We start from the raw sequence: 15,279 nt of genomic DNA, 5'->3' as shown, positions 1-15,279 counted from the left end.
ACGGACCGGATCACCGCCACGAGACTACAACCCTCAAGAGATCCGGCTCCGGGTAAGCTCCCGCGTGCGCAACGCAGCGCGACACAGGCCCAGGGGCACGTCAATAGGCCCAGTGGTGCATCTGTTGTGCCCTTACAGTCAGTCACTCCTAAGTGCCACAAGATCTCCTTTTTCAACTCGGCGTACTCTTTTTTTTTTTTCTGCCCTGCAAGGCCAGGTCATAATAGGCCTTCTGCGGTTCCCCCATTGGATATGGCGCCAGAGCCTCCGCCCAGTTCTCTGGAGGCAATTTCTCCAGTTCCGCCACACTTCCGAACACAGTTAAGAACACCTCAACATCATCACCCACATTCAACCTTGGACAGGTTCATACACTCTCTTCAAAGACCAGTGCAGTCCTTGGTTGCCTTGGGAGAAACCTGTAATGCCGATGACCTTGTAATCCTGGTGGAAAGGTACCAGACGGTCGAGAGTTCCTTGGGGGTAGATAAGCATATCCTGCCTGAATTATTCACCCTCAACCCGGTGAGGGTCCCCAGGTATGTCCCGTATCACTGAAGAGAGTGACAATGTCTGGTCTGTTGGACTCGGGAAGTTTTCTAACCCTAGTGACGACCACACTTCCTCATCGGCCAATTCCTGAGAAGATGGTGCATGTACAGTACAGACCAAAAGTTTGGACACACCTTCTCATTTAAAGATTTTTCTGTATTTTCATCACTTTGAAAATTGCACATTCACACTGAAGGCATCAAAACTATGAATTAACACATGTGGAATTATATACTTAACAAAAAAGTGTGAAACAGCTGAAAATATGGCTTATATTCTAGGTTCTTCAAAGTAGCCACCTTTTGCTTCGATGACTGCTTTGCACACTCTTGGCATTCTCTTGATGAGCTTCAAGAGGTAGTCATCGGAAATGGTTTTCACTTCACAGGTGTGCCCTGTCAGGTTTAATAAGTAGGATTTCTTGCCTTATAAATGGGGTTGGGACTATCAGTTGTGTTGTGCATAAGTCAGGTGGATACACAGCTGATAGTCCTACTGAATAGACTGTTAGAATTTGTATTATGGCAAGAAAAAAGCAGCTAAGTAAAGAAAAACAAGTGGCCATCATTACTTTAAGAAATGAAGGTCAGTCAGTCTGAAAAAATGGGCAAACTTTGAAAGTGTCCCCAAGTGCAGTTACAAAAACCATCGAGCACTACAAAGAACCTGGCTCACATGAGGACCGCCCCAGGAAAGGAAGACCAAGAGTCACCTCTGCTTCTGAGGATAAGTTTATCCAAGTCACCAGCCTCAGAAATAGAGACCAGGTCAATGCCACACAGAGTTCTAGCAGCAGACACATCTCTACAACAACTGTTAAGAGGAGACTTTGTGCAGCAGGCCTTCATAATAAAATAGCTGCTAGGAAACCACTGCTAAGGACAGGCAAGAAGCAGAAGAGACTTGTTTGGGCTAAAGAACACAAGGAATGGACATTAGACCAGTGTAAATCTGTGCTTTGGTCTGATAAGTCCAAATTTGAGATCTTTGGTTCCAACCACCGTGTCTTTGTGCGACGCAGAAAAGGTGAACGGATGGACTCTACATGCCTGGTTCCCACCGTGAAGCATGGAGGTGCTTTGCTGGTGACACTGTTGGGGATTTATTCAAAATTGAAGGCATACTGAACCAGCATGGCTACCACAGCATCTAGCAGCGGCATGCTATTCCATCCGGTTTGCATTTAGTTGGACCATCATTTACTTTTCAACAGGACAATGACCCCAAACACACCTCCAGGCTGTGTAAGGGCTATTTGACCAAGAAGGAGAGTTATGGGGTACTACGCCAGATGACCTGGCCTCCACAGTCACCAGACCTGAACCCAATCGAGATGGTTTGGGGTGAGCTGAACGGCAGAGTGAAGGCAAAAGGGCCAACAAGTGATAAGCATCTCTGGGAACTCCTTCAAGATTGTTGGAAGACCATTTCCGGTGACTACCTCTTGAAGCTCATCAAGAGTGTGCAAAGCAGTCATCAAAGCAAAAGTTGGCTACTTTGAAGAACCTAGAATATAAGACATATTTTCAGTTGTTTCACACTTTTTTGTTAAGTATATAATTCCACATGTGTTAATTCATAGTTTTGATGCCTTCAGTGTGAATGTACAATTTTCATAGTCAAGAAAATACAGAAAAATCTTTAAATGAGAAGGTGTGTCCAAACTTTTGGTCTGTACTGTATGCTGTACCCATGGAGACACTAAAGATTACCTTGTGGCCGAGTGGTCATAGACACAAACTGTGGTGCTGAGTCCCTTACATCCATCAGAAATGTTGCTCCAATCTGTGTTTAACTTGGGTACCATTTCTGGCGAGATGCCTATCACTGAGATGAAGTAGTGTGTGCATGTGTGATTTAATTCAGCATTACCCACCCCACCGTCCATCTTCATTAAAGACTGGTGTGCACGATGCCAATCTTGAGGAGATTGTCCAAGACTTGCTTTTTTTTTTTTTTACTATTGGTCTAAAACTAAACAGACAGGTATTTGCTAACAGAGACAATTACCTGCCTGCTGTACTCAGCACTGGGTCAGAGTGGTCACCGACCACTCCTGCCGGTGATTCAGTTGCTCCACGTCAGCAGAGCAGCTCTTCTTCTTCAGGGCTACTTTGTCAACGAGGCATGACTTCCGATATCATGGTGATTGAGAGTGGGCATCCCACAGCTAAACTATCAATCAGCATAACATCAGCAGTCACGCCCCATCAACAGAGCAGAGTGGAAGAGAAGCCGAATCACCAGTAAGAGCCGTCTGTGACCACTCTGTGTCGGTAGAGATAAGTAGCAGAAAAGGTGTGCACTCAACAAAATAAGGGGTGCTGGCTGAACTGGATAATTCCTAGGATCCAAATGTACGAAAAACAGCCACACTCTCAGGTAAGGGCAAATAGTGATTAATTTAATAAATATCTTATATTCACCACACCGCACTGATAGTGAGCTTTCACACCGGATCCCCTCGCCAATCAGCCACACACGATGTTTGACAAAGACCCAGGATTGGGTCGAAACATTATGACGTATCTCTTTACTTATCATCGCTTATTTTGTTATTTAATGAATACAAGATATTTAATAAATTAATCACTATTTGCCATTGCCTGTGGCAATTTTTTGTACATCTGTGTAGGTAGAGATCCACAGCAGGCACAAAAGGTAGGTAGGAAACGACTACCTGCGTGATAGTTCTGAGCACAATGTAAAAATAAAAAAAGAAGACTCCCGGGTAACCCCATAAAGAATCAGCCCCTACATCCACAACAAAAGTTTCATGTGATTCTAAAACACCCCAAACAGCTAAAGTTACTCTACAAGTCAGTGACTGATTAGATCCTGTGACTTCTCTGCATTTAGTGGTCACTACTCACCTGTGCGGTTATCTGTAGGAATCTCCTCTTTACACCGCTCATCACCCCTCACATATGTCTCTGTAGTATTAATATGGGTCAGATCTTTACCCTGAAAGAAATATTGTAAAAGTCACAGACAGATGAAGACGTTTGAGAAGATTCAGACAACATCTAATGTCTATGATCAGGTTTATCCGGTCATCTCCACCAGATATAAAACATACACTGAATGGTCACTTTACTAGAGACACCCATCTAGTAGCACATAAGATCTTCTTTCCCCTTCAGAACCTCAGCAATTAATCGCGCCATAGATTGCACTAGGTGTTGTGATTGTTCTCCGTGAATACTGGCCCGTGCCAACAGGATAGGTTCTTGTTGTTGCCACAAATTAGAAGAAGGTGTTGAGATGTTCTGAACAACCAATTCTACCTCGTCCCAGAGATGCTTTATAGGGTTAAGATCTGAGGACTGAAGGCAGGAAAACGAGGAAAACTCACTGTCATGTTCCTGGTGTAAAGAAATCTAAGATCCTGGAACCTCCTAAAGATAATCGATGTATGACATAAAGGTATATTTGTGGTGCTGCAGGATATACTGTTATTACAGGACAATGATGAAAAGTACTGTAACTATATGGCTAATGCTATGGTTTATTGTAGTCACTTTTATGAGATAGTTATGGACTGGAGGCAGCTGGGCAGAGGAGAGTTACAGAGGGTCAGCCCTGCAGCTGCGTGGAGTCTTGGGAGATGTTTCTAGGTGGTTCACTGTATATACAATATACTGTAGTTGTAGTGCATATTTCCTATGTGGGGCTCTGTAGATTGAGGTTGTGCTATTGCTTATTGTTGGCACCTGAGGCATGATATTAGGTGTGCGAGCCAAGCGTGACAGTTGCATAAAAATACATGCTGTCATGCTTGGGTCGGGAGAACCGCCGGCCAGTCCGAGCATTCTGATGCAATCCCTGTCCGAGTAATATGGCCATCTGACTCTTCCCTTATACTGATGGATAAAAAAAAAAAGACTGAACACAAGACCTTCACAGCCTTCTACACATCATAGGGAAGATCTCATGACACCTTCTCTCCATCTACCTGATGATCCTGAGGAACACTGGGATCTTCTTGTTTACAGTCCTGTGGAAGAAGAGGACGGGGACATCTCTCTGGTGTTGTCCTCTTACTGGATAGAACTGGAGGAAACACATAGAGGGACTGAATTCATTCTCTACATACAGATAATTATAGGCCGTGTGTATTTAGTCCTGTCTATTACCGGGTGATGTGAGGGGTTGGGGAACCTCCATCATGACGTCCCTGTACAGATCTTTGTGACCTTCTAAATACTCCCACTCCTCCATGGAGAAATAGACGGTGACATCCTGACACCTTATAGGAACCTGACACATACAATGATACAGTCATACCCCCAATCTCTTCATAGCGTTTCTGTATTTTGTTCCAGCATTACCAGCAGTGTCACCTCTCCAGTCAGCAGCTCAATCATCTTGTAGGTGAGTTCTAGGATCTTCTGGTCATTGATGTCCTCATGTATCAGGGGGGGAGGTGGAGGTCCCGTGATTGGGCTCAGGGGTCTTCCCCATCCCTCAGACACAGGGTCCTGACAGCGCTCACTAGAGGTCTTCTTCACTACTGTGTAATCCTGGTTATGGAGAGACACATTAATAAATCTCACTACAGACATTTCCAGAGTCCTCACCTCTCCAGTTCTGTCCATCTGTTATTCCCATAGATAAGAATGATGTAATGTGACGTCATCAGAATCTCTCACCTCTCCAGTAAGCCGGAAGAGGATCTCTAGGGTGAGGTGTAATATCCTCTCCGCCATCTTGTCCATGTCTCTATCCATCCTTGATGGGTCAATCAGGAAAATTCTCTTATATAGAAGATCTCCACTGAGAGGATCCGATATTGTAGGGACCTGAATGGGGAGAAGATGACGATGTAACATCATAAAGATCCCATGTAAGAAATCTCCGGAGCTGATACCGGCTTCACATGATCACTACATCCAGTCATGGCCCCGTCCTGCCCCCGGTATAACACACAATCACATTATAGTTATACACAGGGATTTATCACAATCCAGCACCAAAAACATAGAACAAATCTAAAAGGAAAAAGTCTAAAACATTTAAATGTTTATTGAACAAAACAAACGTCAGAGCCAGGGAAGTCATTAACAGATAATGATATAACCTTGAAGGGGTTAATAACAGCGGAGCAGCGATGGAGACTCCGCATTGCTCCCTGGCTCAGTGAGTAAGTGCAGTGTGGTCGGTGCACCTGGTTTTCTCATTGGTGGTAAATTGTAAAGCTTCTATTATCTTCTACAATGTTAGTAACAGATGACAATGTGCTGTCAGTGATTATCATAGAGCCATAGACTTGTATGGGGAATTCTGACTCGTGACTTGGATTAGAATTGGACATGTCTAGTTGATCTTTATTTGTCAAAACACCCACGACCATGTGGACAGCTCCATAGATTATAATAATTACGTGTAATGAATAATAAACTTCGGAATAATGGCTTATAGCTACCAACATGACAATAATGGAGACTGTACAGTAACAGAGCAGCGAGCGACGTCAGGAGGGAAGTGACCCAATCTAATCCAATACAGACAGACCCTGATATAGAGACACAGAGGGGAACACGTTCTGTCTCCTGGAATGTGACTGCAGCACTGAGGGGGTTAATAGTAATGGGGGATCTCCACATACCTCCACCTGCAGAGCCGCCACCACATATATGGCTGTTCTGTGCGCACAGGACCTGTGATGAGGTCACAGGAGGGGAGGAGTCAGGGGTCACATGATCAGGGGCCTCAGTGGATGCAGGACTCTGCTGTGCTGGTTGTCATGGTGCTGGATGAGGGGAAGTTTATGTGTGGGGTCAGGAGGGGTTTACAGGGTCACTATAGCAAAGCCACACACTAAATATATGGCTGTGACTGAATTCTAGTAGGTAATGGGATCTGCTCCCTCCGTCCTCCAGAATTCAGTCATGTTCCCCGTTATCACACATGGTCTGTTTTATACCTCCAAACTTTTGAAGAAGAGAAAGAGGTACAGAACATGCAGCTACGCACGCGGCCAAATTTTGGCCACACCCCAATCCACGCCCATTTACCATTTCTTTCTCCCCTGGCAGGAGGAGTTGTCAGAGTAATGAGGTAAAGAGGGGGAATTCAGCAGACGGCCCTCATCCCCATTCCTGGTATGCATGGCCCTCTCATCGCCAATCCTGGTATATATGGCCCCCTCATCCCCAATCCTGGTATGCATGGCCCCCTCATCCCCAATCCTGGTATGCATGGCCACCTCAGACCCAATCCTGGTATGTATGGCCCCCTCAGACCCATTCCTGGTATGCATGGCCCCCTCATCCCCAATTCTGGTACGCATGGCCCCCTCATCCCCAATCCTGGTATGCATGGTCCCCTCAGACCCAATCCTGGTATGTATGGCCCCCTCAGACCCATTCATGGTATTCAAGGCCCCCTCAGACCCATTCCTGGTATACATGCCCCCCTCAGACCCATTCCTGGTATGCATGGCCCCCTCAGACCCATTCCTGGTATGCATGGCCCTCTCAGACCCAAACCTGGTATGCATGACCCCCTCAGACCCAATCCTGGTATGCATGGCCCTCTCAGACCCAATCCTGGTATGCATGGCCCCCTCAGACCCAATCCTGGTATGCATGGCCCTCTTATCCCCAATCCTGATATGCATGGCCCCCCTATCCTGGTATACATAGCCCCATCACTGCACACATGTAAAAATAAACACTTCTACTCACCTCCCTTCCTCCCCTCTGCTCCAGTGCTGCATCCTGTCTGTCAGTAGCTGATCTCAGCATCTGAGCAGCGCATGACATCACTGCCGTGCGAACTCAGATGCCGAGGTGAGCTGCGGGGATATTCACTCCTCTCCATGCCGGGACTATAGGCGTGGAGAGGAGTGAATAGTCCAACATTCCTCATGAGGATGGGATTGCAGCATGCAAACATTTCCTACAAAAAAACAATCTGGCTACAGAACCAACTCTGCAATTTATCAGGTTTGTGCTTGTAAACGGAAGTGTCCCAGGTTATACTTACATATAATGCCCTCACGTCGCCCCATGTTTCCCTCATATGAACGTCCCCCTTATAATAATGTCCCCATGCATATGCCCCTGATATAATATGCCCAGGACAAGAAAGTGTGGGCATATCAAAAGAGGTGGACATCTGTCCATCTTATTGTCTGTGGCTATATGCTGACATGGTTAATAACCATGTCAGTAGATAGTCACCATACTGCTAGGACAAAAAGGATGAATGAGATCCTTTGTCCTGGAGCAGACACTGCCTGCAGGGGTCTGAGCAGCAGCACTGATATAATCATATATAAGTGCTCTGCACTTCAAAGTGCCCTGCCGACAGGTCCCGCGCAGATGGATGCGTGTGCCCAGAGATATGCTGGGCTCTCGCACCCTGCATGCACACCTTCAGGAGGCAGATGGGGGCATGGCCTAACGGGAGCGCGCCCCGTCAGATTTAAATACCCAGCAGCAGCGTGCTCGCTCTCTTCTTCTTTTGCTGACACCTGCCCTCTGTGCTTGCTCCCCTCTGTGTCCCCTCTCCTGCCTCACGTGTCCTGTCTGCCCCTCTGTGTCCTCCCAGCCACTGTCCCTCTGCCCTCTCCTCTGCAGACCTACCAGCAGCATCTGTGTCTGTGTGCAGCAGCCAGCAGCTGACCACGCTCTGCTTCTGCTCCCCTTCATCTCCCTACCTCTCAGCCCCCAGCCTTATCTGTCCCATCCTCCTCTGAACCCTTTGATTCCCCTTTTCTCCCTCTCCTGATTCAGCAGCACATCTGCAGCCAAGGCATCTTCAAGTGGCTAAGTATCACTGCTTTTAACCTCTTTTCCTCCATAGGGATAGTATAGTGATAGGCGGGTGGGCTGTAATTAATGTATGTATATTTTTAGGTAAGTGGGCAGGAAGTGTAACTAGGTTATTGTGGGGTTAATTGTATATCCGTATTATTATTGTTATATTCAGTGTTAGTGTGGTATTAAATAGTAGAATTAACTGTAGACTTGTGTAATAAATATATTTTATTGATAACACGGTTTTTGTCTCAGTTAGTCGCCATTTAGTATAGTGTATAGTAAAGGAATCGGAGTAGTAACAGGCAAGGTATTAGCCGGATATTGATTATTGATAGTCAAGTCTGACATTAATAATTAATTCACGGAATACCGCCCTGTAACAGTGCTCCATCACAATTATTTCTCCTTTGGGAACAATTTATACCAACAATGTATGGGTAGCGCCATGGGAAGAAAAATGTCCCCACAATATGCCAGCCTATTTATGGCTAAACTACAGGAGGAGTTTTTGTCATCTTGCTCTATTAAACCCCTAGCATACTTCCGCTACATTGATGATCTGCTAATAATCTGGACAGGCTCAAAAGATGATCTGCTCACCTTCCACGATAACTTCAACAGGTTCCACCTAACCATCAAGCTCACCCTCAACTTCTCAAAATTCCAAATACATTTTCTGGACACGACCATATACATTAAAGACAACACCATACAAACATCAATTTACCACAAGCCCACAGAACGGCCAGCATATCTTAGATGGAACAGCTTTCATCCAAGACACACAAAAAAATCCATCATCTACAGTTAAGCTCTGAGGTACATTCCAATCTGTTCAGACAGCAAGGACAGAAAACTGCAGCTACTATCACTGAGGAATACATTCCTACACCAAGGATGAACAAATTCACAGAGCTACAAGGATACCAAGAAGTAGCCTCCTGAATTACAGACAAAGGGAGGACAACAACAGGGTACCTCTTGTGGTCACATACAACCCCCACATGAACATCCTAAGGAAAATTGGTGCTGATCTCCAACCCATATTCCACAGAGACCACAAACTGAAAGAAATATTTCCAGAACTACCAATTCTCTCCCTCAAACAGCCCCCTAACTTAAGGAATCTCCTTGTCAGAAGTGTCCTCTCATCACCATCAGTGACAGGCACATTCCCATGTAAAAACAAAAAATGCAAAACTTGTACCCACATATTACCATCAAATACAGTCTGCATACCTAACACAAATCAGGACTACAAAATTATGGATGTCTTTTCATGTACCGTATTTTTTGGACTATAAGACGCACCGGACCATAAGACGCACCTAGGTTTTAGAGGAGGAAAATAAAAAAATAAAAATGTAAGAAAAAAATGTGGTCATGATGCACTTTTAAGGGGGAGGGGGTCTTCTTCTGACACTGGTATAGGGGTAATGTCCCCTAATTCTGACAATATCCCCCATCCTGGTATATATGCCGCCCCCCTTCCTTTTATACGTGGTCCCCATCCTGGTATGCCTGGCATCCCTCCATCCTGGTATGCATGGCACTCCTCATCCTTATCCTGGTATGCATGGCACCCCTCATACCTGTCCTAGTATGCATGGTACCCCTCATCCCTGTCCTGGTATGCATGGCACCCCTAATCCCTATCCTGGTATGCATGGCACCCATCATCCCTGTCCTGGTATGCATGGCACCCCTCATCCCTGTCCTGGTATGCATGGCACCCCTCATCCCTGTCTTGGTATGCATGGCACCCCTAATCCCTATCCTGGTATGCATGGCACCCATCATCCCTGTCCTGGTATGCATGGCACCCCTAATCCCTGTCCTGGTATGCATGGCACCCATCATCCCTATCCTGGTATGCATGGCACCCCTAATCCCTGTCCTAGTATGCATGGCACCCATCATCCCTATCCTGGTATGCATGGCACCCCTCATCCCTGTCCTGGTATGCTTGGCACCCCTCATCCCTGTCCTGGTATGCTTGACACCCCTAATCCCTGTCCTGGTATGCATGACACCCCTAATCCCTGTCCTGGTATGCATGGCACCCCTAATCCCTGTCCTAGTATGCATGGTCCCCCTAATCCCCATCATGCTGCACATAAAAAAAAATAAACACTCCTACTCACCTCTCTTCTCTCCTCCAGCGCTGCGTCCTGTCTGCCTGCACTGATCTCTCCATGTGAGCCGCGCATGACGTCACTGCCATGCGCGGCTCACATGGAGAGATCAGCTGCCGGAAGTCACTGCTCCCCACGCCGGGACTGTGTGCGCGGGGAGCAGTGACTTCACTCTCCTTCATAGCCGGCACACAGCGGAGCCACGCTGCGGCTGCTGCTGCCGGCTATCTCCTGTGCCCGCTCATTAAAGGGCATGAATATTCACCCCCTCCCCATGCCTCCTCTGCCCCGCCCCTCCACCGATACCGCTCCCCCCACACCACACATAAATATAACCCCCCCCCCAACATTCGGACTATTAGACGCACCCCCCATTTTCCTCCAAAACTTTGGAGGAAAAAAGTGCGTCTTATAGTCCGAAAAATACGGTACATCCTCCTATGTGGTGTACATGATACAATGTACAAGGTGCCCAGAAGGAGTTTATATTGGAGAAACTATGCAAAGGCTGCAAACGAGAATGAATTTACACAGACACACAATTAAGAATGAACTGGATACACCTGTGGGAAAACATTTCTCTGGCCGGGGACACTCTATGAAAGATCTAAAAGTTTTAATACTAAAAGGTCACTTCAAGGGCAACAGAGAAAGAAAAATTTGGGAATTCAAATTGATAAGGATGTTCAATTCACTGACAACAGGACTAAATATAACACCTGGCTTTATGACTCACTACATGGACACAATTCACACCTCCAGATAATTAAACATTCCCAAGGCATCTCATTTTGCAACAAAAAAACAAATTTGCTCTCCCTAACTTATCAGTAGGAGGCATCACAACTTACACCTCATAAACAAATGTCTTGCTGTAACATCTCTCAAATGCTGTGCCTTTTGTCTTATGAATTCATTTGTAATCTTGCCTGAAGAAGGAGCCTCTGTGCTCTGAAAGCTTGCATATATATATGTATTTTTTCTGGTTAGCCAATAAAGGTATCACCCCAAGAATACTTTTGTCATTTTTGGCATAAAAGTATTTACATGAATTTTATACAAACCATCTCTTTTACATAAGAGATACATGATGCAATGTTGTTCTTTTTTTCTTCCCTTTCTTCCCTTAACCCATCGAGAGAGTCACTACACTATTGCTTAACAATTCTGGGGCAACCATCCCCTCATACCCCCCAAAAAATCCAAAACCAATTCCGCTGGATTCCATGCACAGGTATACATCTCCAGGCCCAATGTGGAAATGGAGGGCACACCCTAACCCAAAACTGGCTATATCTGTTCCAACATTTCGTTCAAACCATCCTTATTTATCCAGTATGTTTCTTTGGAATTGATGACAGTTTTTCTATTGGGCATGGTAGGAGGAATCTGTTCTACAGGAGTGACCCACATCAAATCAAAATTCTTTTTGTGTTTTAGGTTAAGGTGGCTTGATAGGCTTTGTTTCAAAAAGCCATTTTTCGTGTGTTGTCTGTGGCCATTCATTCTAGCTCTAAGGCTAAGTGCCCACGATGCAGAAATGCTCTGGATTTTTCCTGAGCGTTTCTGCATCTCCCTGGTGGAAAAAACGCATGCGGATTTTACATTCGTCTTTCCTGCCAGGGAAGTGAAGCGTTTCATGCATGATAATGCCCCGTCTCATGCTGCACATAACACATCTGCATCTCTGGCTGCTATGGGCATAAAAGGGGACAAACTTATGGTGTGGCACCCATGCTCCCCTGACCTCAACCCCATTGAGAACCTCTGGAGCATCATCAAAAGGAGTGTCTATGATGGCGGGAGGCAGTTCACAACTAAGCAACAGCTCTGGGAGGGTATTCTGTCCTCATGCAAAACAATTAAAGCAGAAACCATCCAAAACCTGACAAATTCAATGGACGAGAGAGTTCAGAAGCTCCTTTCGAACAAGGGGTCCTATGTGCAAATGTAACATCACCTAGAATAAAGTTTTGAGTTGAAAACTGTTTGATTTCAGTTTGTAATAACCTGCTAATGCTTATAATTTCAAAAATGCTAATTTTTTTGGTCTTTATTAAAATGAAAAGGTTGAAAACTCTGCTGTGCATAATAATTTGGAACATGCATTTTGAGTGCAGTTTGAACTTTTTATTTTTTTAAAAATATACTGTTATCATAGGCAGTTTGTACAAAAACCTTTCAATTGTACTCTAATAGTTATTTAAAAAACCTGAAGGTGTGAACTGGAACATAAATTGATGTGCATGCAAAATGTAAATGTATGTTCACACAAGGCCATTAAACAAAGAGAAACCAAAGACAAGAAAAATACCCAAATGATTAAAAGTAAATATATAAATCGCACAGTGCAAAAATAATAATAAATAATAAAGGGTATTTATTTAACATAATTTTGATCAAAATAATGTAAAAGCCATCCCGCCACGTCACGGCATCCCTTGTGGGACAGTCCTAACTCTAATATTAAAAACCTTACCATTTGTCAAGTGACATACATATGGACAAGGACAGAGAGACTGGATCCCTAGTGCAAGCATAAAACCGAGGCAGGATCAGCGTCCCAGCCCAGACAAAGGGCGGCCACACCCTTTTATATGCACTCAAGCATACTAACTGCAAAGAAAAAACCTGAAGGTGTGAACTGGAACATAAAGTGATGTGCATGCAAAATGTAAATGCATGTTCACACAAGGCCATTAAACAAAGAGAAACCAAAGACAAGAAAAATACCCAAATGATTAAAAGTAAATATATAAATGGCACAGTGCAAAAATAATAATAAATAATAAAGGGTATTTATTCTAACTGTTATTTGACTGGAAAATTACAATGACTGCAATTCATATAGGTAATTTGGGAAACTCTGAGAAAATAATATTTGCATAATAATTTGGAACATAGTGTAATGTATTTTTTTATTTTAATTCTTTTTTTTAACAGGTACTATGGTACCCGGGTCTGGAGGAGAGTCTCCTCTTCTCCAGACCTGGGTACCATCCGCACATTGAATCGCTTAATATCCGCATGTGCACATGTAGTGATGCGGATATTATGCGTCTCAATGCAAGTCAATGGCAGCAAAAATGCCACAATTCCGCAAATGCTGCGTTTTTTTCCGCAATGATAATCCGCAGTGGAAATTTCCGCAGCATGTGCACAGCACATGCGGATTTTCATTGGGGAACATGGCAGACCTTCTACTAAGCGTTTTTTAAGTGTTTCTGCAGGGGAATTGCTGCTGCGGAAATGCTTAAAAAACACAAAGTGGGCACACAGCCTAAAAGTTTAGGTAGTTCGACCTACATACTGAGCACAAACACAGGTGATTACAGACATCACATAGTCAGAATTGCAGGTCAGATTCTGACCAATGTGATGTGTGGCCCCAGTGGAATTTACTTTTATTTGTGTTGACCCATGATCGATAATTTTGAACAACAACATTTTCTAATTCTACATTGAGTTATTCCAATGTGAATTTGTGAGGTAGTTGAATTTTCCTTCTTATTTTTTATGTCCCTTTGTTTTTTTTGTTTCATTATTATTTCTTAATAAACTTGGTGCTATGATGTTTTTAATGGTTTTTCCTCTAAGGAAGGTGATGGACGGTGATTATGGAATTAGTTTTCTCAGAACTGAATCTTTTCTTAACAGGTACCAATATTTATATAAGATTTTTCTAATCACCTGATTTCCCCTATTACAGTGGGGGAAATAAGTATTTGATCCCTTGCTGTTTTTGTAAGTTTGCCCACTGACAAAGACATGAACAGTCTATAATTTTAAGGGTAGGTTAATTTTAACATTGAGATATAGAATATCCAAAAAATATCAAGAAAATCACATTGTATAAATTAGATAATTTTTTTTGCATTTTGCAGTGAGAAATGTATATTTGATCCCTCTGACAAACAACACTTAATACTTGGTGGCAAAACCCTTGTTGGCAAGCACAGCAGTTAGACGCTTTTTGTAGTTGATGATGAGGTTTGCGCACATGTCGGGAGGAATTTTGGTCCACTCCTCTTTGCAGATCATCTGTAAATCATTAAGATTTTGAGGCTGTCGCTTGGCAACTCGGAGCTTCAACTCCTTCCATAAGTTTTCTAAGGGATTAAGGTCTGGAGACTGGCTAGGCCACTCCATGACCTTACTGTGCTTCTTTTTGAGCCACTCCTTTGTTGCCTTGGCTGTATGTTTTGGGTGATTGTCTTGCTGGAAGACCCAGCCACGACCCATCTTCAATGCTCTTACTGAGGGAAGGAAGATGTTGGCCAAAATTTTGCGATACATGACCCCATCCATCTTCCCTTTAGTAGGGTGCAGTCGTCATGTCCCCTTTGCAGAAAAGTACCCCCAAAGTATAATGTTTCCCCCACCATGCTTCACGGTTGGGACGATGTTCTTAGGGTTGTACTCATCCTTCTTCTTCCTCCAAACACGGCGAGTTGAGTTAATGCCAAAGAGCTCAATTTTTGTCTCATCTGACCACAGCACCTTCTCCCAATAACTCACAGAATCATCTAGGTGTTGATTGGAAAGCTTCAGAGGGGCCTGCGCATGTGCCTTCTTGAGCAGGGGGACCTTGCGAGCACTGCAGGATTTAAACCTTTAAGGCGTAATTTGTTACCAATGGTTTTCTTGGTGACTGTGGTCCCAGCTGCCTGGAGATCATTAACAAGTTCTCCCCGTGTAGTTTCTAGGCTGATTTCTCACCTTTCTCATGATCAAGGATACCCCACGAGGTGAGATTTTGCATGGTGCCCCAGATCGATGTCGATTGACAGTCATTTTGTATTTCTTCCATTTTCTTACTATTG

The 15,279-nt window shown here is 44.3% G+C and overlaps 1 protein-coding gene across 2 annotated transcripts in view; it reads right to left on the bottom strand.

The window, feature by feature from the left end:
* LOC141270751 (oocyte zinc finger protein XlCOF8.4-like) overlaps nt 1-5,346 on the bottom strand; it is a 31,474-nt gene extending 26,128 nt beyond the window's left edge. Inside the window, exons 1-5 of one of the 2 annotated variants that reach the window (XM_073680860.1) lie at nt 5,205-5,346; nt 4,884-5,075; nt 4,689-4,812; nt 4,508-4,605; nt 3,426-3,516 (exon numbers count right to left, since the gene is read on the bottom strand). In XM_073680860.1, coding sequence (XP_073536961.1) covers nt 3,426-3,516; nt 4,508-4,605; nt 4,689-4,812; nt 4,884-5,075; nt 5,205-5,282 — 583 coding nt within the window. In that variant the 5' untranslated portion in view covers nt 5,283-5,346. The remainder of the gene's footprint in view (nt 1-3,425; nt 3,517-4,507; nt 4,606-4,688; nt 4,813-4,883; nt 5,076-5,204) is intronic. The other variant, XM_073680861.1, reaches the window with a different exon arrangement.
* Nucleotides 5,347-15,279: the final 9,933 nt, after the last annotated feature.

Source organism: Phyllobates terribilis, unplaced genomic scaffold (assembly GCF_046119375.1).
Source record: "Phyllobates terribilis strain yellow unplaced genomic scaffold, ASM4611937v1 Scaffold_5__5_contigs__length_657084704, whole genome shotgun sequence".
Classification (NCBI taxonomy): Eukaryota; Metazoa; Chordata; class Amphibia; order Anura; family Dendrobatidae; genus Phyllobates; species Phyllobates terribilis.
This window is presented reverse-complemented; position numbering and strand designations above follow the sequence as displayed.